This window comes from Gallus gallus, chromosome 20 (assembly GCF_016699485.2).
Source record: "Gallus gallus isolate bGalGal1 chromosome 20, bGalGal1.mat.broiler.GRCg7b, whole genome shotgun sequence".
NCBI classification, from domain to species: domain Eukaryota; kingdom Metazoa; phylum Chordata; class Aves; order Galliformes; family Phasianidae; genus Gallus; species Gallus gallus.
Genome location: NC_052551.1, coordinates 1,029,204 through 1,055,591, shown reverse-complemented (window position 1 = coordinate 1,055,591; position 26,388 = coordinate 1,029,204). Strand labels below are relative to the sequence as shown.

General features: G+C 55.2%; 1 protein-coding gene across 2 annotated transcripts in view; it reads left to right on the top strand.

The window, feature by feature from the left end:
* CHD6 (chromodomain helicase DNA binding protein 6) overlaps positions 1–26,388 on the top strand; it is a 72,554-nt gene that overhangs the window by 6,793 nt on the left and 39,373 nt on the right. For both annotated transcript variants that reach the window (XM_046902960.1, XM_040650837.2), the window contains exons 2-3: positions 15,855–15,910; positions 23,865–24,361. In XM_046902960.1, coding sequence (XP_046758916.1) covers positions 15,878–15,910; positions 23,865–24,361 — 530 coding nt within the window. In that variant the 5' untranslated portion in view covers positions 15,855–15,877. The remainder of the gene's footprint in view (positions 1–15,854; positions 15,911–23,864; positions 24,362–26,388) is intronic.

Genomic DNA, 26,388 nt, shown 5'->3' with positions numbered 1-26,388 from the left:
TAAAGGACACAAATGCGAGGAAGCATAGAGATGATTGAGAGGGATGTCAGCTTACAGATGGTGTCTGAACTCTGGAGACTGTTCTTCAAAGTAGATTAAGCTGAGATTGTGAAGAACTTGTATCCCAGAGGGTTATAATTTATAATCAGCTGAATCCCTTGGAGGTAAGCACCAGCTGAGTTACAGCCCTGGCAGGGCAGAGCAGAGCAAAGCAGCTGGAGTGGAGGCGTGGATGCAGGCAGCACAACCTGGAGGACGTTGGCCTTACGACCATGGGCAGCCTGGGAGAGGCACTTCAGCTTTGTGCTGGATCAGGAGGGTTTGCTACATTTTGCATTTTTTCCTTGTTCTTTAAGTACTCGAGAAACAGCCCTGATGCCACAGCATGCAAGTTCTTGGGCCTGCAGAACAGCAAATTTGTCTGTTGCTATTTTGGGCTGATGTTTGCTAGTTTCTCCAAGGATGTATAGGCGGACCAGATGCTATGAGCTGTGGGACCTCACCATGGCACGCAGCAAACCCTCAGACCTTGGCTGTTCAGGACAGCACCTTGCTGGCTCTAGCAGAGTGGCACTATCTGGGCAGCCAGCCCCTGCCTATGTGGGGGTGGGGGCCTGGGGCTGCATCAAACTAGTGACCTCTGTGGGCTGTCGTGGAGGTGCTGGAGATGTCCTGTGCTAGGGGGTGTTCTCCTGGGGTCCTTTCTGCTGCCCCTCCAACCTCCACCCTCTGTGCAGGAGCACAGACCAAGCTGAGCAGTCTGCATTACCTGGGTTTTGAGATCTGTGGAATGGAGCTGGTAGTGCCACCTGGCCCTAAAGAGGGCTGCTTGCTCGCCAAACACTGAAGCACAGCTTGCAGGCCTTCAATATGCATGGTGAATTCAGGGCTGCTCTGTTCTGCTCACCACTACCACAGCTCTCTAGTTCCTGAACCCCAGGACTGCAGTATGAGCCCTCACACGTGGCCTCGCTCTGCATCCTGCCTTGGGAAGGCATAGGGAGAGCTTAAAGCTGGCTGTAGACAGCAGCAAACAGGACTGGGAGCCACCAGGGCTCAGGGCAGGTCTTCGGCACAGAGTTTCAGCTGGAGGAGACTCCCAGAAACACTGGGAGGAGCAATCTTCAGAGGGACTGGGCTCTGCGGTGGGCTGAGCGTCAGTGTTTGGAGCTGCTGTGCCATCCCTGGCTTGAGGGGCATCACGAGTGCTTGCTCATCCTCTCAGCAGCCCTGCTGCAAAGGCTGATTTTTATCCCAATTCTACAGTTGGAAAGCAGAGGCACAAAGGGCTCTGATTGCCTTTGAGGAGCAGGTTGCAGTATGGCAAAGCTGCTTTCTGACAGCTTGAGTTTGCTGTGCAGGATGTCAACAACAGCAAGAGAGGAGGATGTCTGCTTTCAGAAATGCTATCTCATTTTTTGACTGCCTTTCTCGGGATAGCTCTTAGGTGCATGGCTTTCAGGCAGCAGCCTTGCCAAAGGTTCTTAGAGCTGTGGCTGTTGAGACCTACTAGGTGAGCTGTCTGTTGCACACCTTCAGCACTGAGAAAGGTGCTGTAGGCTAAATTGTGTGCCTGGTGGCACCTGTACAGCCCCCTTGTCCTTGAGGGTGGCCTTGGGACCTCAGCCCAAAAATTCAGGCTTTTGGGGTGCTGCTGGAAGCCTGGTCCTTCTGTAGGAATCAAGTCTGGGATCCCATCTCTGACTGGGGTTACCAACCATGCACTTCATGCATTTTTTCTTCATGAGGAGCATGTCCTTGGAGCTGCTACTTCGCCTGTTTCCACCTAAAATTCTACCAGGGCTGCATTGTCACGTGTGTGCTTTGACCCTTCACCTCATGCAGCCTCCTTGGCAGCCTTTGCGCGTGCCCATTCCTTGGGCAGGTTCATGTACAGTCCCCCAGTGAACAAGAGGGGATGCCTTCCTGCTGACCAGCCCAGCGGCTGCTGGGCATAGTGCAGGGCTGAGCATGGTGCCAGCTGCTGCAGCACAGGGCACCATGGACAGTCAGCATGGGGTGCAGCATGCTGCAGGCAGCTCAGCCACAGCATTTGGAGTAGGAAATGAAATCCTGAGAGCACAATGGAAGAAGTGGATAGGCTCAATGGTCACTGGCGTGTCTGTTCCCTGGGCACGTGATTCACGTCCTTCCCTTGGCTCACTGATGGATGTGCTTGGGCCTGTGAATAGGTGGAGGGAAAACATGGTGTGTGTGGCAGAGAAAAGTCTGATTACAATTTGGCAGCCACAGTAGCTTAGGGTTCATTTTGCCTATGTGATGGCCTGCACTGAATGCCATACTAGTGTGTGTTTGTGTTTAATGGGGAGTGAAGGTCTGGAAAATGCTGTGCTTTCTGGTGGGCTTGGGCAGCGTGATGGAAGGAGCTGGAGCGTGGCACCCAGCTGCCTGCAGGCTGCCTGCAGAGAGCTGCATGCCCTGAGCTCCCAGTCCTGGCCGTGGGGCTGGGCAGGCTGCTCCCACTCCCCTCTCTCCCTTGTCTGCACAGGTACAGAGCTGCAGGGGTTAGCTTTTGTTTTATTTTCCTTCTGCTTTTTTGCCCTGCTGATGCTGAAGATTAAAATCTACTGCCAGAGGCTTATGAGAACTGTGTGGAGTGAGGCTCAGCCAGCTGGTCAGAGGGCACTGACCTCATCCTGGGAAACCTGTCCCAATCCCAGCCACTTCCCAGTGCCAGGAGTGCAGCTGGCAGCAGGCACATCCCTGCTCCGAACCACAGCACTGCAGGCTGCTCAGAAGGGCGCTGAGAGCTGCTGCTCAGCAGCTCCGGCTCTGTCTCTTTGGCAGCTGTGTGCTCCTGCGGCTGCTGGCTGCCCAGGCCGTGCTGCTCTGGGCTCTGCTGTGTGCCTCCTGTGAGCAAAACTGAGGGGGTTCTGGCAGCTTTGCAGCTTTCCCTCCCCCTGTGCTGTTGGTCTCTGTTTGCTGCTATGCTTGCTGGAGTCTCTGCAAACCCTCTTTCCCCAGCCCCGTGGCACTTCGCGTCTTTGAAGTAACGGCTGAAGGTCATTGTGGTTACAGTCGTGGGTTACGAGCTGCATTTGAAAACTCCTATAAGGAGCTATCGCTGTTTTTGCCACGTGAGCTTGATGTGAGAGTCACATAGCACAGCTGGCTGGAGGCTGCACCCACCCCGCGTATGCTCCTGCAAGCTATGTGCCAGCGCAGCATCCCTGGAGCGCCGGCAGTGGCACTGTCCCATGTGCTGAGACATGGCTGCTGCTCCCGGACGGGGGGCTGCCTGGGGCAGTGTGCTGCTGAACCAGCTGCTGGGGGGGGAATGCTGTGCTGGGAGCCCTGTGCTGCTGTCAGCGTTGTGTTCCTTCTCCCATGGAGTGAGGAGGCTGTGGCAGTTCCTTGCGTGCCCCGTGGGGTGGGATGGAGCTGGGTGCACTGGGGAGGCATGGCTGGTAGGACTGTCACATGCATTGGTACTGTTTAATTCCTCCCAACCTTTTTTTTTTTTTTAAGCTGAGAATATTCTAAGGACAGAAGGCTGCTGGGAGCGTAACTCTGTCTGCCCTGGGGCTGGCCTTGGTGCGCTGCTCTGCATGCCTATCCTGGACATGTGCACCCATGTGAGATGTGTTCCCACGTGTCTTCTGGTTGTTCTCTGCCCTCTCCTTTCTCCCCTTAGTGCTGTCTGGTCTGTCCCTAGTCAGGAAGGCAGGGTCTGTGCCCCCATCCTGCTGAGGCCTGGGAGCAGTGAGGGGACCTGGGGGCAGCTTTGATGCAAAGCACATTTGGCTGCACAAGGAGGTTGGGATGCTGGGGGGAACTGGGTTTCTGCAGCTGCGTGTGCAGAGCTGGGAGGCTGCCTTGCCGTATCCTGTGCTTGGGAAGGAAAAAATGTATGCCAGAGCTGCCTTGCAGCAAGCTCACAGGCTCCCCAGCCCCCTGCCTCGCTGCTGCTGATTCTCTCTCACTAAACTACTGGGTTATTTTTAACTTGGAAGAATTACAACCCAAGATTTGCATTCTCTCCCCCCAGTGGAGGGCTGGAGGCAGGATGTGGGGGAGGCACTGCGGAGGGCTGGGAACGCAGCTCACCGCCCTGCAGGATCTGTGCCATGGGCTCACGCCCCGGCAGCACTCTGCCTGCTGGGCCCCGTGTGGAGAGACCAAAGACTGCTCCCTGCCTGGGCTCTCAGCGTGGCTGATGTGGAGCAGCTGCAGCCGCACTAACAAGCCCTGCTGCAGCGGGCTGTGGGGAGCGAGCCTGGTGTGGGGCTGCTGCTCTCACAGCCTGCAGATGGGGAGCTCCTGGCAGGGCTGGGCACCTCCAGAAAGTCCCATGGAGCAACTCTTAGGTTCTGAGCATGCCGTGGGGTGCTGTGCTGCCCTGCACAGGCGGCTCTGCTGGGCCACGCCGAGCTGAGCCTGCTGGAGGCTGGATGGGAGGAACTGGGAGAGGTGTTGCTCCTTCCCCCTCTCCTAGCTCTTCGGGGTTTTGCAGGTAGGTAATGCATCAGCCCTGCATCACTCAGTGGGCTGCAAGGTGAGCAGGAGCCCTCTTGTCTGACGTCAGAGAGATGCCTTCACAGAGCCCCTGCTCCAGGTGGCCTGCAGGGATGTAGCAGCTGGGTCTCTCTGGGTTGTACCTCAGATCCTTGGGCTGTGAGCTCCCAGAGCCCCACCAGCTGAGACGTGCTTAGGAACAGGGGTGGGTGAGGGAGTGAGAGCCAAACATGACCAGGGCGCTGTGGGTACCTGTCTGTTGGCTCCTTGGTGACTTGGAGAAGGGTGCCAGTCAATCCAAGTGGTGGATACAGAACAGTGTAGGTCTGGAGCTCTGCTCCTGCTCTGTCCCAGGTGAGCCCAAAGGTTTCCTCCTGCTGCCCACATGTGGTGTGGATGTGTCGGGTAGGACAGGTGGCTGCTCGGTGCCTGGCCCGTGCCTAGTTCTTGTCAGCTGCAGTGGGTATAGAGTCCTGATCTGTCCTCACCAGTGTTAGTGCCTCAGCTCTGCAGAGGCGAAAGGCTGAGGCTGCACATGAAGCTTGACCCTAACACGGTAACGATGTGGGCTGGCTGCAGTCCTTGAGACCGGTCACTGCTGTAGGTTGGGACCCAGCCCTCCTGGCTCATCTCTTTTCCTTCAGGCTGTGCCTAGCCAACGAGGAGATGCTCTGCTTTCTGTGGCAGAGCAGAGCTGCTGCTGAACATCAGTGATTTCACAGCACGGCTGTGCCATTCTCATCTCTTCTTTGTCTTGCTGCCTCTACAGCTTGTCCTTCGGGGCTGAGTGTGACGTGCTGTGCCTGTTTGGGATCTGAATTTTCAAGGCATCCTTTTCATAATCAAAGCTGTGGGAGGGAGAAGGGGAAGAATCCACATGATGCTTCAGAAGCGAGGGAGGCTTGCACCCCCCATCTGGTGGGAAGCGTCACAGGGATATGCAGGTGTGACGCTTCTCGCTGCCTCTGCGGCCACAGCCTTGGGCTGCTGTCTGCTTCTGCTCTGTGCCACTCCACATCATGGGAGCCTGGGGTGTGTTCCAGTGCCAGGTATCTCTAGAAAGCAGAAAGAGGAGGTTTTGGTGGGTGTATGAGTGCTGGTGTTGCTGGCACCCATGGTGCCCTTCAGGAGGTGCCCTGTGAGCACTGCTGGCACCCGGAATCCCATCTCCTGGCACACTTCGTGCTTCCTTTGTGAGGAGCTGCATGCCCCTTTTGCTCGTCTGTCTGAAAAGGATCAGCAGTCTCTGGGGGCCTGCTGCTTGGGTTGGTTTTTGTTATAACTGCATACGTTGTTTCCTGGCTGCAGCTTAGTTCTGCAGATAAAAATCTGTTTGCTCTCCCCTTTGAAGAGGGAAGCCACCTGCCTCTCGCAGGCAGCTGAAAATGGCACTGTGCTGCAGGGATGTGTGTCTAATAAAGCAAAAATTTCTTGTCCATTCTCAATAAGGAGCTTCCCTGGGAAAATGCCATTGCTTTCTGTGGACAGCGAGATCTCTGCTTTGTCTGAGTTTGCAGGCCCTTTGGCTGGGGGTGAGGCACGTGGCAGGGCTGTGCCCACGCCTGCTGGGGGCAGCTCCTTCAAGCCACACCACAGGTGTGATTTCCCCACAGGGAATGAAGATTGCTCTTTGGATAATGGTAAGGAGTAAAACTTTCTTTCTGGAGCGTCTCTGTGGCAGGGGGCAGTTGATGCATCTGCTCCTGGCTTGGGCATTTGGATCACAGGGCTCTTAGAGGTCTATTGGTGAAAACGTGCAATGAGGGAAGGACAGCCTGAATCCCAAGCTTGTGTTCAGCCTGTCTGTAGTTACTGTGAGGCCTGGCCCATAGCTGGGTGCTGTCCTGGGAACATGCCTAGCAGTCAGGACGGGCTGAGGGGTGCTGGGTGTATATCAGGGGAAGTGATGGGGCAGTGCCATGCTATGTGTTCACTGCTCTGGCACTGTTCCCAGCTGTTGGGAATCAAGCCTCATGCCCTTGTGCCATACACATGTCCTGCTGGCACCCTAAGGACTGGTCTGCTGGGCTGAGCCCTGCCGCTGTGTGTGACATTGTGTGGGGGCACCTCTGGTGGGTGGTGGGTATCCTGGTGATCAGAGGGCTTGCATCCCTTGGTTGGTTTTGGATGTGCTGCGAGATCAGCTGGAGTTCAGAAGTGTGTGCCCCACCAGCAGCCTCCCAAAAAGGGAGTAGGGCATCACCTGAGAGCGACGTGGATGGTGCAGACTCATCCCATCGCCTGCTCTTGGAATACATAACCTGTAGGCACAGTCTTCTGCTTGTTAGCACATGCAATGTTCTGAGCTCGTCGGCTGTGGAGATCATCAGGCTTGTGGGCCAGTCTAATTACAGCTCATTCCCACAAGATACATTTTAATATAATTCCATTTTAGGTGGTGTTGGTGCTTTGTGTGCTGGAGCTGCTCTGCACAGCTGGAGTAATCCTTTCCTAGCTCTCACTGTTTTGCAGTGCAAATCTTTGTAGTGCCTCGGGCTGCCTTTTTTGTAGGGTTTCAATGTGAATGAATGTTGTTTTTGAGGAAGAAAAAGGCAGAATTTGATATTTTACCTGTCCTTGTAAAAATTCAGCCAGCATCAGCAAAGGATCAGTCTTCGAAAACAAACATTTGATTTTAGAAAATGCTGTTTGTTGCTGTGCACTTATTCCCTTTGCACCTGAATGAAGGCGGGCCAGATCCTGGTTGTAGGCCTGCCTTGTGTTACCCTACATGGAGAAGTTGTCTTTTTTCTCCAACCCAGCCGTTTTCCTGCCGAACTGTACGCGAGGACCCCCCCAGGCATCGCACAGGTGGAACACTTCTCTCTTCCCAGCGTCTCAGCTGCCCCCAGTTTGCTCTGGCAGCCCACTCCCAGGAGTTGAACAGCAGCTCTTGTCCTGCAGTCCTGTCCCTTGGATGTGCCCCTGGAGCCATTTCACAGACCAAAGGTTTCCCCCTGCGTGGGGCTCCCAGCAGCATTTCCTTTTGGCAGCTTCTTTTCAGTCCCCCTCCGTCAGCAGCCCTGGCCTTTCTCTATCCCATCCCTGTCCCTCCGTTCTGGAGGAGTGGCAGAGAAGACTGCAAAGCCATTTCTAGCCCAGAAGTTTCTCCAAGCCCAGGTCTCTTTGCAGCTCCTGCTTGGATTTGGCAGCCCATTTCCAGCCCCATTCCAGTTGGTTCTCTTTGCTGTCCCTTTCCCTCAATGTTACTCTAACCCTAATTTTAAAGCTGAACCTTTTGAAGAGACTGCCATGCAAAAGATTATTCTCAGCCATGGTCTTTTGACAGCCCATTTCCACCTTCTGTCAGCCTTAGCCCTAGCCCTCATTTTCCATCTGAGCGCTAGGTGTGAAAACCCAGATGGAAGTTGTCCCAGCCCAGCTCTCTCGGCAGTCCCTTTCCAGCCATAGTCCAGCTACAGCCCCAGCTCTCTGTCCCAGCCACAGCACTCACCTTGCTCTCATTTTCCTGCAGAGCAGCAGAAAATGCCCCATGGCCGTTGCTGTGACAATGACTTCCACCCAGCCCAGCTCTCTTGGTAGCCCCTACTTTGCTGTTGAAGCCCCAGTCCAGGCTCAGCTGTAAGCTCTATCTTCCATCATTCAACCCTAACTATTTTGTGGAAGGCAGCTGAGAAGACCCTTGGTCCTTGCTCAAGCAAAACTTTCTGCCAGTGCTGTGCTCCTGACATCCCTCAGCTCCCTGTGACTGCTCCTTCCCTTGCTTCTCTGCCAACCCCCAGCCCCAGGAGCCCATCTCCAGCTGAGCTGTAGGGACAGCCTTGGAGTGATTTCCTAGACTGATGCTTTCTCCCAGCCCAGCTCTCTTGGCAGCTCCCAGGTACTTTTGCAGCAGCTTTCAGCCCTGCTCCTACTACAGCTCTGACTTTTTGTTGTTTTTTTTTTTGACTTGGTGTCATCCTAACCGAGTCTCAAGACTGAACGTTGGACCAGACCTTCCTTTGGACTGTTTCTGCAAGCCCAGGTCATTCCACAGGTCCTCCTTCCTTCTGCTGAGCCCTTTCCAGCCCCATTCACATTGCAGCTTTTGGCTTTCCCTCAGACCAAAGATGAATCTTACATCTGAACCTGAGGGCTGAGCAGGGGCTGCTGGAGGGAGGCTTCTCCCAGCTGCTTTCTTGGGCCGCTCCCACTTTACTTTGACACCTTAAAATGCCACGTGCATCTCTGGATTTTTTTTTTTTTAAACAAGTCAAAAACCCTTTTTCAAAATGGAGTGCTCAGAGGGAATTGTGCAACGTGAACTCCTGTTTTCGTGTTGCTCTTGGGGAAGTACAGCTCAGAGCCTTCCCGCATGCAGGGCAATGAAGGATGCCTGTCACTGTATGAAGGTGCCTCTCCCTGGGTTTGGATCCAGGCTTTGGGTCGGGCAGGGCTTCTCCTGTACTGCAACAGCAGCTTGCAGTTCTCCTGTCAGTGCTTGTGCAGCCTTCTCTGTAGCGTCTTGGGGCTTTTGAGTGCTTCTGCAGCCATCCTGTGATCGCCTCCTGGGGAGAGGCTCTGCCGGGGCGCAGCCGGTGCCACTGAGCAAGGAAGAAGCTCCTGAGCTGGCATCACATGTGGCCATAAAGAATGTCAACAGCTTCATGGGCGTGACGGATTTTGCAGCCTGTAAAGCAGTTTTAGAGCTCTCGCTTGGCTGTTAGAGGTGACCTGTGCAGGTTTCATGGCAGAGGAGCCAGGAGCGGGTTGCAGAGCCGTGAGGGGTGTGGGGGCAGGGCCAGCGCTGCCTGTGCCGGGGCTGGGTGCACCGTGGATGATCTGGGAGGGCAGGGCAGGCATGAGGGGAACAGGGTGGGCAAAGAGTTGAATATTTTGTTTTCCTTGGGTGAAACTGCAGCATCCTGGGTGTGCTGGAAAATGGCTTCAGAAAAGCAAGTCTCTCTTTGAAGCGCATTCATTTTCTTAGGACAGGCAAGACTGTGGAAGAGAGTGGCATGCTGAGAGCTCTCCCTCCTGCCTGCTCGTGGTGGGAGCACGATTGCTGTCCTCTGAGCTGGCAGAGCTTGCAGAAGGCTGAAGTTGGCCCTGGGGTGATCCCCACAGCTGATGGAGCCATTGTAGGAGGCAGCAGATGGGCTGGGCACAGCATGGTGCTGCCTGTGAGCCGCGTCCCAGCCGTGCTGCATCCCTCCTGCCCATGGGAGATGTGCTGGAGCAGGAGTTGTGCAGGCCTTGCTGGAGCAGCCTTTGAGCTCACTGTCACATGAGGTGATGAGTATTAGAAATTACTCATTCTTCTGTGGTGAAATGAAGCACCTTCCATGCTGGAAGCAGGGCTGCGGGCTAACGCACGGTGCTGTTGGAGCTTTGTGTGCTGCTGTGCTGCCTCAGGACACGTGCAGCCCAATGCAGCGCGTGGCTTCCCGGCAGACCGACACAGCAGAAAAACGCTGCTTGCTGTGGCTGCAGACCATAGCAATGTGGTATGTAAATGAAATTCTTACTGGAGAACATTCCTTGAGAGTTTGTTGTCCTTTAAGTATCAAAATCAGACAAAAAATGTGCTTATTCCATGAAACTGAGGGGTCTGCTTTGGATGCTGACTTTGAAGCTGCTCTGAAACACGTTTGAACTTACTGAGATCCGTTTGGTGGTGAAGGGGGCCCTGGAGAGCTGCACGTTCTGACACCGAGGCGTCCTGTGCTGCAGCACGGTCTCTGCATCCCAGGATAAAAAAATGCGGCTGAGCCCTCCTGAATTTACCCTGCTTGTTTTCAGGCAGCCTCACCAACTCCTGTAAGCAGCAAACACACAGTGTAATTGCTGATTGCAAGCAAAGGTTTGCTGTGGAGGTCTGAATGCAGAAAGGCCTCATGCCTCATTTTCAGCTTCAGACCTCTGGCTTGTAGTTGGCCTTGCTCTCAGCGCAGCCCCAGGCATGCAGCATGGTGCTGGGAGCCAGGGCTGGTGCCTCCTTCTGGCTGTGTGGTGTGGCACCACTGATCATCTTGGCAGATGGTGGTGCCAGAGCTGCACCCAGGGTTATTCCACACAGCTCCTACCGACAGAGCTTGTGTTACATGTCTCCTCGAACAACCATGTACTTCATTTCTCTGATTCAGAGCTGCTGTAGGAGTCAGAAAGGATGCACTGCCTGTGGAGCTGTGGAACCCTTGCCTGGCAGGTGATGGCTCACTGGTGGAGCACTGCAGGACTGAAGTGGGAGCTCCCCGAGGTTGGGAGTGCAGAGCAACTGCAGGAGCTGTTGTGGTGCAGCGGGCACTGTGGAGTGCAGCTCCTACTTCCAGGAGTGCCTGGGTGTTGGTTGGCACCTCTTCTGCTGCACACAGGGATGGATGTTGGATGCTGCTGAGTACAGGAAGCATACCTGCTGCTCCAGAACATCCCAACTCTGCTTTGCCCAGGTGCTTCTTGTTCTTCTGCAGTCTGGGTGCAGCAGTGTGCATCTCCTAACCGGACATCGGGTCACGTTGCAGCTGCATGTATGAATGGAGTGTGTTGCCCAGCCTGTGCATCAGTCGCACATCGCACTCGGAGATGAGTGTGCATGTGTGTGTTTTGTTTGCCTGGTGCTAGGCTTTCAGCAGATAGCGTTCAGCAAGCAGGAACCTGGATGCTGGAGATGTTGTGTGGTAGAAAGTTTGGTAAGGTGCTTTGGCTGTTGTGCCAGGATCCTCCTCTCCGGACATGCAGTGGGACATAGGCAACAGCAGTCTGTCTGTCCATCAGTTGCAGTCCTGACAGCAGCCCAGCAGAGGCTTTGGCTTTGTCCTAGCAAGTCCTTGCGCTTCGTAGGGCTTCCCTTCTGCTGCTGCCCATGCTGGCGCTGATCCTAGCTCACAGCCTCTCCCTGCCGTGATCTCCTAACATTGTTGTTCTTTGGCTGTGGTAGCACAGATGTTTCAGCACCCTGTCTTGGTGCTGCACGGTGTGTCACAGCCAAGGCTCTGTGCGTCGCAGGTGGCAGCCCAGGTGCCTTGTGAGCGCTTTGCTTATGTGGGCTGACAGGAACTAGCCTGGGGCCTCACCCTGTTACCGCTGTTGCCTTCCTTCCCAGATCTGCCTGGGGTGTTTCTGAAACACGTGTTCAGAGTTCTTCAGTAGCTGTGCACAGTGCAGTGAGTTTTGGAGCAGGGAAGATATCTCTCTCTTTGGCTTTGCAAGTCTGGGCCACCTCCGGTTCTCCGTGCCTTTGCAATCAGCTTATTTTCAGCAGTCCTTTTCACTTTCTCCTGGTGCTCATCTTGAGAATCTCTTCTATTTCTGAGGGAAAGCAGAGGGGCACTGCTGTGCAGGGCTGTGCTCTGATGGAGCTGTGTGTGTGGAGCAGAGAGGTGATCACTGCCCATACGAGCCAAGAGAGGTTTGTGCTGGCAAATCTGGCGGTCAGAGCGCTGTGCGTGTCTGCAGGATCCTTGGAGCTTCTGGACCTCAGCCTCTGCACTGGGAAAGTCAGTCCTTCAGCTGCAGAACAGAGCCTGGCCACTCATGTGAGGAGCCCAGAGAAGGGAAGGGCACACGGCCACTGCTTGGTCTTGGGGTGGTGTTGGCTCAGATATGGAAATTGCTGATCGTGTTTCTGGCTTGTGCACAAATGCTTCCGCTCTTGGAGAGGCATAGGTGGGCATGCCAGGAAGTCTAGGCATGATGTGGGGTCAGTCTGGTGTAAGAGATGTTGTGCTCTTGCAAAATGATAAAAATAAATTGCAGGGAAGGTGCTGGTAACCTGGTGTGCCCCAAATTGTGTAACCGTGGACGTCATTGCTCGCAGCAGATGCTTTGCAGAGGCCGTGCCACAGCGAGATGGGCTGCTCACATAGAGGGACAGCGCAGCTCTCGGTGCCGCTTTGCTGCTCTGTTCAAATGCAACCAGACAGCTCCGAGCGCCCAGCAGGACCTGCTGAGGTGCAGGACATGCCTGTCCTGGGGTGGCCATGCCTGCTGGGCTGGCAGCACCGGTGCTCGGTGCTCGTAGTGGGTACAAAAGGCAGAAACGCTTGAGTGCAGAGTGAGAACTGCCATTAGTGATGGTGGCAGTAAAGCTGAATCTAGCAGCCTGGAGCACTTAGATGAGGTGTAGTGAGAACATCTTGATCTCCATATGAAAACTGTAAGCTCATTTAGAAAATTGGGCTGCCTCTTTTGAGATTAGAGTTTCTCTTTAATCTGCAAATACTTAATTAGCATGGAAATGGCTAGCTAAATGGGGCTGGCAGTGTATGCATCCACATGCCAGAGTGGTGGTGCTCCTTGGCAGGTGGTGGTGAAGCTCGAAGGCCTGGCCACGTGCTCAGGCAGCAGAAACTTTAGAGCATGAGGCCATGCACAGACAGATGTGGCTCTTACCTCCCCTCCAGCTTGGCCCTGGCCAGTGATGGTGGATCTATCATGGGATTGTTACCAAAACTGAAACCAAGAAAACTCTCCAAACCAAATGATAGTTTGGAAAGCTGACACTAGATTACTACATCGTTGGGTGCGTGGGGATCTTCTCACAAAGCATGCCTACCCCAGAGCTAAATCATCCTCATTATATACATTTAAGTCTTTGAATTTAAGTCCTTTGGTATCAGGGCCATTAGGAACACGTGTCAACAGCAGCTCCCTTGGTGTTTGGATTCACACATGGCTGCTGTGGCTCTGGTCAATGGCCAGCTCCAAAAGTCAGGAGCACATCACATCCAGTGCTGTGGGGCCCTGCAAGTACCCAAGGGGACAGCCTCCTGAGTGGGCAGCTCTGAGTGTCAGGAGACCAAGCACCTCTGCTGATGCTGGCAGTGACTTTGCTGGGCTCTTCCTTGTGCTGGAAGGGCTTTGCTCTTTGTCAGAGCTGATATCTCTGTTAAAACTGTCTCCTTTGGGACTAATGAACATCTCAGCTTTGATTTTCCAAGACAGATGCATACACTGGCTTCAGTGCTGTGGAAATCATCTGGGTGTATTGTAGGGCTGGTGCTGGGTATCTGCTGGAATCAAGAGCCAGGGCATAGCAGACCTGAGTCTGAGCTTGGGACTGCTCCTGAGCACGGCTTGGTCAGCGCAGCTCTGTCCTGTGGCTGTGTCCTGTGGGCACAGCTCCTGGGCTGTCTCCCTGCCAAGGTGCATGCCAAGAAGTGCCCCACGTGCTTCACAACATTGATCACAGGGAAACATCCTCCAGTGTCCCCTCTTGAACCTGTTCGCTTGTCCCCTCCTGTCCCCGTGCCCATTCAGAGCCTGCCAGCAACAGGCCACGCACTTTCTGGCTACTGCTCATGCCAGTGCTGTTGGCTTGGCCAGCATGGGGCTGGGCTGCTGCCATGCCTCCTGCTGCCCTCCAGGGCTGGGGCTGCCTGTGTCCTGCCATGCCACAGTGAGCTGCAGGAGTCCTTATTGGTGCTAACTTTTCCCTGGGAAAAGCTACTTATGGACACTGTGTGCGCATATTGTGCATGCAGCAGAGTCTGTGCCTGCTCTCTGAGAAAATGAGACATCAGGAATGGGCAGCCCCAAGCGATGCTGGGATGGTGCTGGAGAGGGGCTGGGCTAGTGGGAGGCTAGCAGGACTGATGGTATTGGGGCCCAGCAGCCCACTGTTGGGCTCTGGAGCAGCCATTGACTCTGTGGGCATCTTGCACAGCACCTCCTGGCATCCCACTGCCCTCCTGTTCAGCTGTTGGCACCACCTGTGTCTAAAGGAAGCTTTACAGAAAGTGGTGATCATGCTGGTACAACACTAAGCATGTCTGATCCATAATGTATCGTGTTTGTTTTATTTGAATCAAAGAACATGAAGAGCAGGAAGAGAGTGCTAGTGCTTTCGAGAGTCGGAGAGCCCAGATCCATCTTCTGGGCTACCTCGAAAGAAAATCTGTGAATGAGAAGCTGGGAAGCAGAGCCAGGGCTAAGAGCATCTCCAGCCTGGGGACCTGGAGGGCACTGGAGTGGCACAGTCTGATTGTCAGGAGGGGTCAGCTGGGAGCCTCCTGTAGCCCAGAGGCCTCTGAAAACTGAACCAAACCCAGAATTAGCATTTCTTGCTCTGAGCAAACCCTTGGGCTGGGGCTGCTCTCTACTGGAGCCTGGCAGGATTGTTCTGAGCTGCAATGGCTGCTCATCCTGATACTTCCACCTGGGCTTTTGTGGGCAGCTATGCATGTCTGCCCACCCTGTGTGAGCTTGCTGCCCTCTGGGCCTTCTGGGCCATGTCTTGGTGGACAGATGGGACTGGCAGACTTGTCTGTAAGGCAGGGAGGAGTTCTGCACCATCCTGTCCAGATGTCATCAAAATCCTCCCTGCTCAGCTGGTAGCACTTGGGTGCCTTTACTGCGACCAAGTTTGGCTTCCTCATGGGACATGCTGGCCTGGTCCTTGCTGCATAGCCAGGATGGGAATTGGAAGCCTTTGGCTCTTCTCCCTGGTGTAGCAGGGGTGAGCTGTGGAGGCTGGGGAGGACCAGCATCACCACGCGAGATTGGTCTCCTTGGATGCTCCCCACATTGGGCTCTTGCTCTGGAGGGAGCCCCAGCAGACCAAAGGAGAGTAATGGCTCTGGGTTTTGGTAATGTCTGTTCCCAGCTGGGAGGCTGAGCTGGGAAGGGAGCCTCAGCATGGGCAGGAGAAGGATCAGTGGTCTGTGGTAAGCCCTTGTGCCATAGTGCGTGGAGTAGGGTTTGCACGATATGGGAGGGAAATGAGACACGTTTGTGGAATTCGTGTCTCAATGCTCGTCAGATGTTTCTGGACTCCTTGGCTCCATTCCTGGCGCTGTGGAAGCAGACAACTGCTGGCCCTTGGGCAGTGTCTGCTGGAGTGGGGGCTCCGACAAGGCCTGACAGCTCTGTCAGAGCACCACAGAAAGGCTGTACTGGGTAGGGTGTGGGGCTGAAATTACGCTGTGTCCCCTTGACTGTCCCCATGCTGAACAGCTCCAAGCCAGGGGGAGCAGCATGGATCCCAGGTGTGCTTCCTGCCTGTCCCTGGCTTTGGGAACATAGGAGTAGTCCTCGCCCCCAGGCTCGCTGGGCTCCTGCATCCTTTCCATGGATTTCACACTCCCATTGGTGCAGCTTGGCACAGCCAGTTGGTTTGCTGTTTCCCTTTGCTGCTGCAGGGCTGGCAGCATCTGGCATGTCTCCCAGGTCCTTGCGTGGGGTTTGGGCGATGGTGGGCTGGAGGGCAAATCTGCAAGTCCCAGGTGCTCCACTTTGTGCTGGGGCTGTGAGTGTGAAGCTGGGTTTGGGTTGCACTGAGTTGCACGGGGTTGCGTGGCCACGTTTCACTGCTGCAACCTTATTGCTCGGAGTGGGACTGGGGTTTGCGCGGCCTCTTCGGGGGGTGAGGTGGAAGGTTTGAGTGCCTTGGGATTACCAGTCTTTTTATTGTCAATTTTTTGTTGTATTGTGTCTTACAGAAATAACATTCATCCCTGATTTGATGATAATGAAAATACAGAAAAAAGACAAGCAGGTTTGTGACCCTCTCTCCTTCTCCTAACTCAGCTGGTGAGGCGTCGGGAACTTGTGCTGTGTGTTGTTGCAGTGGATGTGCGGTGGGAAGGGGGCAGAGAGGGATCGCTGCATTTCCAGGGAGGGCCACAGTTCAGGATGCTGAAATTTGACCAGAGCTGCGGCCTGGAGTGCATAAATCTTACTTGGGTGATTAGGCACAATAGGATTTGTGTTCAGTAATGGAAATACTCTTGGTTTGGTCCTGGTCCCTGTGTAGAAGCAGCCCTTCTTTCCCCCCAAGTCACTAGTTCTGGCTCTTGTTTGAATCTCATCACGCATATATTACAGAAATGCATGTTTGCTGTGATTACTGCTAATAACGTAATGCTCCGGGGCTGACACTGCTGGGGAGGCTGGGGGCCAGCACATCTGCAGTGCTGCAAGAGCTTGGCCAGTAAATCTTCCCTTGCTCAGAAATAATCCCATCCCACCGAGCTGCCATTTCCGAATTGCTGCATCAGATTGTAACTACCTGCTGGTCCCAGAGGAGATTTATTAGCCAGCGGTCTTTGTAGTAACTGTGTGCGCAGGAAACCTGACCATCGGTGCTCTGGGAAGGGAAAGGAACCTGTTAACACGTGTGCAGACTGCCAGCAGGGTTGAAATATGTCTGGGGCTATAAAACAGTCCACTCTGCCCTGAGCTGATTTGTGCCTGTGCTGCTTTAATGGGAAGCCACGAAGCTGAACACCGAGCTGAGGAATGGATCTGCTGGAGAGCACCAACTGGTGCTGTTCCTGCTGTGCAGCAGCGCTTGGTGCTGCTCAGGGCGATGCTTTGCTGCTGTGGCAGGGTAGCAGGGAGGAGGAAGGGAGAAGGATTTGGAAAAGGTGTGTGGCCATGATACAAGATAGTGGCATGTGGAGGAAGGTGTGTGTGCAGTGGGCTGGTGTGGTAAGGAATTTAAATAACTGCATGTCCCAAAGGTGCTGTGAGGAGGCAGAGCCAGCCTCGAGCTGAGGGTGGGAGCACAGCAGGACTGGGCTCTGCTGCCAGATGGGGCCTTGGGGCACACCTGTGTGAGACCGTCTGCCAGGTAGGAAATTCCCACACTTGTGTAGTAGTTTTGACTGCTCTGTAAATGGGATTGCTGAAATGATGTGGGGTTTGAGCACAGAAAAACCGTCCTCCTCCCACATTTGGAGGTTTTTAAATAGCTTGCTTGTCAGTGCTTTGTACAACTGTCCCTGCAGATCAAGTCTGGGAGGGAGATAAAGGCAAATCAGCACGAGGAAGAAGATGTAGGGTCAAGCTGTCCATCTCCTGTGCTCTGAACCAGCAGCAGCGTGGGACATTCCTTGCAGCGTGTCACAGAGTGCGCTGCAGCGTTCCCAGGCTCATCAGCTCCACAGGAACTGTGTGGAGATGTTCCCTTCTCTGAGGGGTCTGAGCAGCACTAACAGCTGCCAGGGTGAGCTGTGTGTGTGGGAGGAGCCTGCCACTCACCTGCAGGATCTCAGCTGGGCCATCACCCTGCAGGCAGCTGTTTGGGGCTGCAGGGAGCTGCAGGGGTTGGCAGAGTGCTGGCACCCTTTGTGTTGGTGACAGGTGCTGGGAGAGCTGTTGGCTTCTTTTGAAGTGGGTTCTGGATGTGCTTTCTGCAGGCCTGGTGGGACAGCACCAGCCGAGGGCCCTGCTTGGCAGTCAGGGCCTGTGTTGGCGTGACTCTTCTTCCCTGGCAACGCCTGAAATTCCAGGGGGTTTGTCACCAGGCTGTGACTGACTTGTGAAAGAGGGCAATTCCCTCCTGACTGGTGATGCAGCATGCTGGGGTATCTTGTCCATTTGCCAATGGAGCAGGAGAAGCAGCAGGCCATGGTACTCTCACCTGTAGTACTGCATCCAGGCCTGGGGCTGCCGTTACAAGAAGGACGCGGAGCTGCTGGAGTGGGTCCAGAGGAGGACATGAAGATGCTCAGAGGGCTGGAGCACCTCTGCTATGGAGACAGGCTGAGGGAGCTGTGGGTGCTCCCCCACAGAAGGGAGGGCTCTGGGAAGACCACGGTGCGGTCTTCCAGTACTTGAAGGGAGCTTCTAAAAACTCGATCTCTCCTATTTACACAGTCCGATAGTGACGGGACAAAGGGGGTGGCTAAAAGAAGGGAGATTTAGGTCAGGTGTGAGGAGGAAATTCTTTACCCAGAGGTGGTGTGGCCCCGGCACTGCTGCCCAGAGAAGTTTGGGATGCTCCATCCCTGCAGGTGCCCAAGGTCATGGCTTTGTGCCACGTTAACAGGGCACTGCTCCTACTAATTTCTGCCAAACTCTGACTTGTTGAATAACCTGGGAAAGACTGAGATAAAATGGGGTTATGCTGTGGTGCCTGTGAATCTCTACAGCTGCCGTGGAAATGGCCCTGTCCTGCTTGGGCTGTTGGAGCAGAGCAGCACATGTCTGCGGCTCCTGCCTGTCCTGGGAGTTTCTCTGGTTTGAGCCTGGGTGTGCAGGTGAGGCTGTGGGGACACCCCGGGACTGAGAACAACAGCCTGGAGGCTCTGCTTTGCCTTTGATTTCAGTACTCACTGCTTTTCCGTGAATGTTATGGGTCTGTTTTGTTGAACTTTGATGTTTCCCCTACTGCAAACAATGTCTAGGGCCACAAACAGAGCTCACCTGATGGCAGCAGGACCTTGTGCAGGGGCTGGGGAGCCCTGTGAGTGTTTGTAGTGCAGTCCCAAGCTGTGTCCCTGGGCTCCTGGAATTTTCTCAGGTGAGTGGGGAGCAGTGGGGATGCCCTCCCACCAGCCCCCACAGCCCCCAACCCTTGGAGGGCTCACCCCACTGCTGCACATGACTCTCCGCAGGGCCCATGACCCCTGCCTCCCCATGCTCATTGCTTATGCTGTCTGTGCTCCCTGGCTGAGGGCTGTGGCTCACGAAGCGCCTTGGGAACGGAGCCAGCCTCCACCTCCGTCACACTCATCCCGTGCCGGCTGCGGAGCCTGCTCAGAGACATGACGGAGGGTGGCACTTGGGTATTTTTAGCTTCTGCTGCATTGCATTAAGAGCTGGGAACAAGGGGTGTGGACAGCCAGCGGGAGGATGCACCAGGCCGTGCTGTGCCTCTGGTGAGACTGCAGCTGCCACTGAGGATGGCTTGATAGTTTGTAGAAATACTGCACGTGGGAAAAGCTGCCTTCTGTACCCCTCTGGTGCCCTGTGTCCAGCCATAGGGACAGGTGGGGACAGGTGGGCAGAGCTGGGCACGAGGCCCATTGTCTGGGTGCCGTTTATACTGCAGGGAGAGGCAGCTGGTAGGAGCATGGGTATGCCCCTGGGTGTTGGGCTCTGCTTTAGGAAACCTGTGGTGGACCCTTTTGTCATGGTCCCTGTTGGGCTCCCTGTGTAGGACAGGTCTCTGAAGGTCCCAGCCAGGCCTGGTGTATCCCCCCATGTGTTCTTCTCCCGGAGGCTGCAGAAAAAGGGCACTGAATGGTGCTGGTGCTTGCAGGGCACTGGAAGCAGAAGACATCATGTGGCACAGCCACTGCTCCTGGCTGCAGTCCCTCTCCCTGCAGGAGCATGCTGTGTGGGTGCCATCTAACCAAGGGAGCTGTGGGTGATGCCCAGAAGGGCTGGGGAGGTTCTCTCCTCAGTGCCCACCGCTGCCTCCCTCAGGGCCGTGCGTGAGGTATGGCTCAGTCCAGCCCCTGCCGTGGGCCTGGACCCTCCGCTCCCTGTGCAGGTGCTGGGCTGGCAGTGGGTATGTACCAGCTGTGCCCCCTTGCCCATCCTCACAGTGCTGGGCCGTGGCTAGCCCCACTGCTGCTCCTCTGCCATGCTGGTTTCCCTCAAGTCCTGAGTAAAAGCGAGGGTGTCAAGTCAAGCTGTGACTCCTAATGAAATAAACTGATTTCAAGTTAAGGAAACACACCATTAAGGCCCATCTTGACTTTGGCTTTGCCCTCTTATGAGGTCATGCAATTATAAGTGCTCTCCGTTAGCCCTTAACAGCTCTTCGGGGAGGGGTTTAAGCACTTCTTTGCTCCTGACTTTCTCTTTGTCAGTAGTTTGACACATGGGAGGAGACTGCGTGCTGCTGCTGGGGGACTTCCCTCCACCAAATGTGGTTTGTGCAAGGTTCTGCTGGAAATATAAGAAGTATCCAAACTATACATAGAAGTGTATTCTGAACGTGTAAAATCATTACAATCCTCACCAATAAAAAAGCAAAAAACAAAAACAACAATGGAGAGAGAATTCAGAGGAACAGTCCTAAGGATAAACGTGGTGCAGGGAAACAGGAAAGGGGAAAGGGTGCTGGGGGGAGCTCTGTACTTCCCCCTTCCCCTCCAAAGTAACCCAGGAGGAAACAGCAGAGCTCACCTGGTCACACAGCTACAAAAGATGCGTGGAAGGCTGTTGAGTATAAAAAGATGGAGTTTTTTTAATTAAAAAAGTTGTAGTGAGGAAAAAGGACAAATACTGGGAATTTAAAATAAACCCACAACAAGGCAGGGCTAAAAATATTTTTAAGAGTTGCTTGCTAAAAGCCTGAATTCCAATAATAAGTTCTTCAAATGTCTCAAGGCCATGACAAGTTTAGGATGGGCTGTGCTTGGAGAGCAGCTGGGTGGCGGTAGCACGGCCGTCCCCGGTGGCACGGGCACAGGGATTGCCTTAAAGATACAGCTAACGTGACAGAAGGTAAGCAGGGCCCTTGGTGCCCAGGGTGCGGGACACAGCCAGGAGCGCTGCCCAGAGATGGATGGAGCTGCCACAGTCACTGAACCTCAGAGGAAATCACAGAATCCCAGCATGGCTGGGTGGGAAGGGCCCTCACGGAAAGCTGCCATGGGCTGGCTGCCCCCCACCAGTTCAAGCTGCCCAGGGCCCAGCCGTGGCCTCGGGCACCTCCACTGTGAGGATGAGGTGAGTGCACCAATACATTGTGCGCAGACTCTGTGCTGATGCTGAGCACATTCCTCACCAGGTGCTGCTAAAGGAGGTGTGCAGTCCTCTGACAAGAAACCTCTGTGTATGAATGGTGGGTTAAAGAACAGAGTCTGTGTGTAGGAGTGCTTTTGGCTGTGGCGAGGCAGCGCAGGAGCAGTATGTGCTGAGTGCTGTTGTGGCACATGGTCCTCCTGCTGTGGGTATGTGAGGTGGTGAGATGGAGGCAGAGTTGGGAGGGCTAAAGAAAAATCTTGCCAAGTAACATAGAGGTACCACTGTATCATAGAATCTCAACACAGTTGGGGTGGAAGGGCCCCCCAGCCCCACCCCTGCCACGTGCTGGCTGCCCCCAGCTCAGGCTGCTCAGGGCCCAGCCGTGGCCTCGGGCACCTGCAGGGATGGGGCACCCACAGCTCTGGGCAGCGGCGCTGAGGCCGCACCACCTCTGGGTGAAGAACTTCCATTTACACCTGACCTAAACCTCCCCTCTTTTAGTTTAGATTCCTTCCCTATTGTGCTGTCACTGTCTGCCTCTGTGAAAAGTCAGTCTCCTTCCTGTTTATATGCTGTTCTTTTGGGGCTTTCCCTGCTCCTGGATGAGGTTGTAAAGCACTGGATGAGGGTTTGGCTCTGCCTGTAGTGATTTGCAAAGGGAGAGAGAACAGAGCTATATCCTCCTGCTGCTCTATGGTCCATATTCAGTGCTGGGTGCTTTCCTGCTGTCAGACCAGGTAGGTGGTTGAGAGGTGGAGTAGCTGGTGTCCATGGAGAGGGAGGCACCTGTGCTAGAGCTGGGCTGGGAGCTCTGCAGGGTATGTACAGGGCAAGTAGGGAATGGGGGAGAGAGGACAGTGAGAAGACGTTTCTTTGTATTCACCCCTTGAGAACCAGGAGCCATGCAGGAGGGCAGCAGGATTAAAATAAAATGAGTGTGTGTTTTCCCACATCTTACCAGATGGTAGCACCGATTGCTGCTGGGTACTTGGAGCCCATGGTTACAAAGGGCGGTGGGGCTGCAGAGGGCTGGCAGGACTGCGCCAGGCGAGCTGCAGGAGTGCTCTGAAGCCATGCAGGAGCTTAGCACCTGCACTGCTTTCCCAGGCTTTTCCTCTTAGCTTTTGGTGGAGAGAAGCCAGGATAAGCTGAACTTCATCAAAGGAAACAGGAAGAGCCTATCCCTAGCTCTTCCCATTGCACCAAACCGTCTGCAAATGGCAGCAAGTGCAGTGCAGGCGGGCAGCAGGAGTGTGCCACAGCCTCATGGCACACCCATTCGTTGCTGTGGGTGCAGCAGAGTGTCTGGGCTGGCAGCCCTTATCCAGCCCATCTGGAGGTGTCTGGATTTGGTGTCCCCGTATTCTGCTGCTGCCTGTGTGAGCTGTGTGCTGCTCGTTCCTAAAGCTGTTGGTTGTGGCCTTCTCACTGTGCAGCCGCTTCAGGCTGTTCCGGTGGCAGGTGTGTACTGCTGGCTGCTGCCAGAGCTCTGCTGTGACCCCCCTGGCAGGCTGTAGTGACAGCTGCCTGCAGGGTGCCCTGTGGCCAGCACTGGCCTTGGGGCATACAGCCCACAGAACTGCCTGGGGCTGTGGTGGGTGTCTGGAGCTGGACTGGCTGCTGGCTGCCTGGGGCGATGCAGCAGGAGAGGGGTTCCTGCCTCGTGCTCTCCTTCTCACGGGCCCTGCAGCCTGTGGCTCTGTGCGGATGTCACACAGCTTGGGCAGGCAGCATGGAGCGCTGACTTTCTGGGAAGGGTTGATGCATGAAAGGCCCCCCATGCCCAGCCATCATAGCTCCGTGTGGGACTGATCTTGGCTCGGGAGCAGCTCACCTTGCTGCCATGCCAGGTTGCTGTTGACTGGCTCTCTATCTGCTATCTGTGCTTGGCTGCTGTTCAGCGTAGAATCAAAAGGATATCCATTCTCTTGGGTTCTGTACACTTTGTAACTAATCCATTATATTGTTCTAGCTGATCCCCAGCTCGGGCAGCCTGCAAGATCTAAGAGGTGCAAAGGCTGCGGCTGAGGCTGACCCTGTTGCTCAGCCCCCAGGCTCAGAGGCACCAGCACCTATAGTGCAGTGTTTCTCCCTGCAAGAGGAGAGTTTCTCTTGGCTGCCTGGGGACACGGTGCCACATGGGTATTGGTGCTCTGCTGCCCCGTGGTGGGGCAGCCTGGCAGGGCCACTCTGCACCACACAGTGCTTTTGCTGATCCAAATCAGAAGTGGTGTGCAGAGCGCTCTGTGCTTGGACCACTGTGAATGGGTTCCAGCCTCAGCCTATGGGACTTAAATATTTACAAACCCCAGCAGCTCTGGAATACCCAAGGAGCTGGATGGGGCTGGGAGTCCTGGGATGCCAGAGGCTGCTTCAAGACAGGACCTGCCCTCAGGAGAAGCAGCTGTCCTGGATTGGGGCAGGAGGATGTGGGATGCTGGGAGGGCCCTATGGCACACTGCAGCCCCACAGTTCCCAGGCTCCTTTCCAGCTATAGGAGCTGGGCTCTGCCCTTGGGATATAATTGCTGTAAGACATGGAAGAGATGTCTTTGTGGGAAAAATGGAGCAATTCTGTGTTTTGGGACAAAAAGCTCTTATCACCAGATGCTTTCTAGGTCTCGTGAGCCCTGGTGTGGGAGCAGGGGTTGCTGGTTGTCCCCTGCAGAGGCCCTGGGATGACCATGCCTTCCAGGAAGGGCCGTGATGGTGGTACAGGACAGGCACCATGCTCCCAGCAGGGCTTTTTGTCTGGTGCTGTGCCTGGGGACACAGGAGAGGTGCCAGGCTCAGGTCTGTGGCCTGTCCTGCCGTGCCATCATCAGGCAGGGCCAGGGCTCCTGCCCATGGAGCTGTCTGCGGGGGGTGGCCAGAGGGTCCCCCGCACATTGAGGGGCATGGCTCATGTAGCGCTCTGGCATGGAAAGCTTTGCTGGGTCTGTAGCCCGGCATCCCCTCTGCAAACACATGCTGCTTCGATCTGTGGCATTTGCTTCACGTGCTGCCTTTCTGTTCTCTCTGCAGCCACCCAGCTTAAAAGTGCTGAGCCACTCCCCAATGTCGGATGCCTCGGACACCTGGGAGTGCAAGGCGCAGGGCCCCTTGGCTAGCAGCGAGGAGCAGCAGTCCCCCCGGGCGACGGCCACAGAGGCAGGCGGGCAGTGCCTGTGCCCCGAGGAGCAGCCTGACGGGGCTCCGCTGCGGCGGCCAGGTGCCCAGAACGGGATGCAGGACACTGGGGCTGTGGGCACGGGGGTGAAGAAGAAACGGAAGAAAAAGGATTTGGGAGAGCAGGAAGGAGGAGAAAAAGCAGCTGTGGAGGTGAAACCAAAGAGGAGAAGAGAGCCTAAAGAACCAAAAGAGCCTAAAAAGGCCAAGGAGCCCAAGAAGCAGAAGGAGCCCAAGCAGAGGGAGGTGACCAAGAAGGCCCGGAAACCTCGGGAGCCCAAAGCTCCCAAGGAGCCTAAAGACAGGAAAAGCAGCTCTGAGCCTGGCCCCAGAACAAGGCCCAAGAAGAGCAGGTGGGTGCTGCTGTGACCTGGGCTCGGTGACTGGCAGGGGCTGTGGGCTCCAGGGGCTGACGTGGGGTGCACCCGGGGTCAGGAGCTGCCCCTGCAGCGGCCATGGGCTCTTAGCAGAGCTGTGGCTTGGAGGCCTGAGGGCTCCCTCGTACTGCACAGCTGAACACCACCACCTCTAGTAATTCCTCATCCTATTAATTAACATCATCGGCCAGAAGAGGAGCTCTGATTTCTTTTTAATTGGGAATGTGTGCAGAAAGCAGAGCTGGTTTCAACTGGCATCATATGATTTACTGTCAAGGACTTTCTGTGTTTGTGGAGAGTCCTGTACAAGGCAGGCTTATTGATTGGAGCTGGGCCCTCCTCTTGTGCTGTAAATAACCCATAGGATGAATGTGGGCCAGAAACAAGATTAGTACAGAATCCAGCTCAGATTTTTTCATCAAAACCTTTCTTTGTTGGAAGACATCAGTTTGGTATTGCTACTTGAAGGAACTTTCCTGGAAACAGTCACCAGAATGGGCTTCCCAGGGTCCACTGCATCCACCCACCTGCCTCCCTCCTGCCACGGCTGTCTGCATGCAGGAGGGGATGGGGCCCCAGATCTTTCCTGCTCCAGGGGCTCTAGCTCCTTTGTAGCTCACTCCATGGCTGGAGGAGAGGCTGTGCCAGGGTGGCCATGCCCAGGGCTCAGGTGGATTGTATGGGGCTGCATAGCTCCCGCATCAGGCTGGTGGGGAGCTCAACATGTGAGAGCTGGGCCCTGCCCCTGGTGGAGCACACACAGCTGAGCTGCACAGTGCTGCCTCTTCTGCTCACCCTCGAACTGAGTGCTCTGCACACAAGAGATGCCTGGCCCCTTGTCATGGGCTGGTGAGATGTGGACGGCAGGTCAAGCAGAGAGTGCTCAAGAGCAGAGAGCAGGGAGGCTGGTGCTAGGGAGTAGGGCTGGAGCAGAGTGGGAAGGAAGAGAAAGATGAGGCACGTGCAGAGGTGGCATTCAGTGCCCAGAAGAATTGTGCTGTTCCTAGGAAGATAAAACTGCAGTCTCAGTCTTGGAGCACCTGCAGAGTCAGCGCCTGCTCTTAACTCTCCCTGTTTACAAAAAGCAGGATTTCTGTTTGCTCTGTGTGGCCCATGGGCCAGCCAGGCGGGGTGGTCACCATGTCCTGCAGGACGGGTGGGCACACTGCTCTCCCAGAGCCCCCAGCCTGGTGCCAAGTCCAGTTTGGCCTCGTGCCCGGCACACAGGGCTGCTCTGGCCATTCCTGGCAGGAGGCTGAACTGGAGGCCTTGAAGGCAGCTTGTTTCAACCTTTGCCAGAGATGAAGGATGCAGCTGGCAGCCTTTTCTAGTGCCGCCTCCGCTGCACCTGTAAGAAACTGCTGTGTGGGCGGTTCACACACATCCACCCCGTGGTGGAACCTTGGGGTCCACGCCAGCGGAGGGAGGCTTGGGAAAGAGCAGACCTTGGAGGCCAGAGTCCAGCTGTCGTCCAGGAGCCTGCTGCCACCTGGAAGGTTCCTTGGTTGCCAGCAGTGCTTTCACACAGTGCTAAAGGCAGCCTGCAATAGTATGACCTGCCTGCCATGGCACCGGCCTGGTTGGCCAGGCAGGGGGATGTGGTGGGGTCGCCCCAGCTGTGCCTGCTGCAGAAAGCAAGGCAGGGCTCATTATGAGCTTCTCTGATGGTTGCCTTGGCCTGTGGCTCAGCAGACAGTGAACAAACCCACCTGAAGCAGGAACTGGTGCTGGGAGCAGACACCCTGAGGTGGAATGGAGAGCCTGCTCCCAGCCACAGAGAGGGCTGGGGATGTGGGGCACCAGTGGGAGAGCCCCATGCCAAGCAGGTGACTGGTGGGGAGGGCGCTCCATGCAAAGGGAATGATTGCTGGGAGTCCTCTAAGTGGCAGATAATGGTGGCGTAATTTCTTCTAAATTATTTCTAATCACAGCCAACTACTGGCTCATGAATGAAGCAGTTGTTAATTGTGACTTGCAAATCAATATCTCGGGAGTTATTGCTC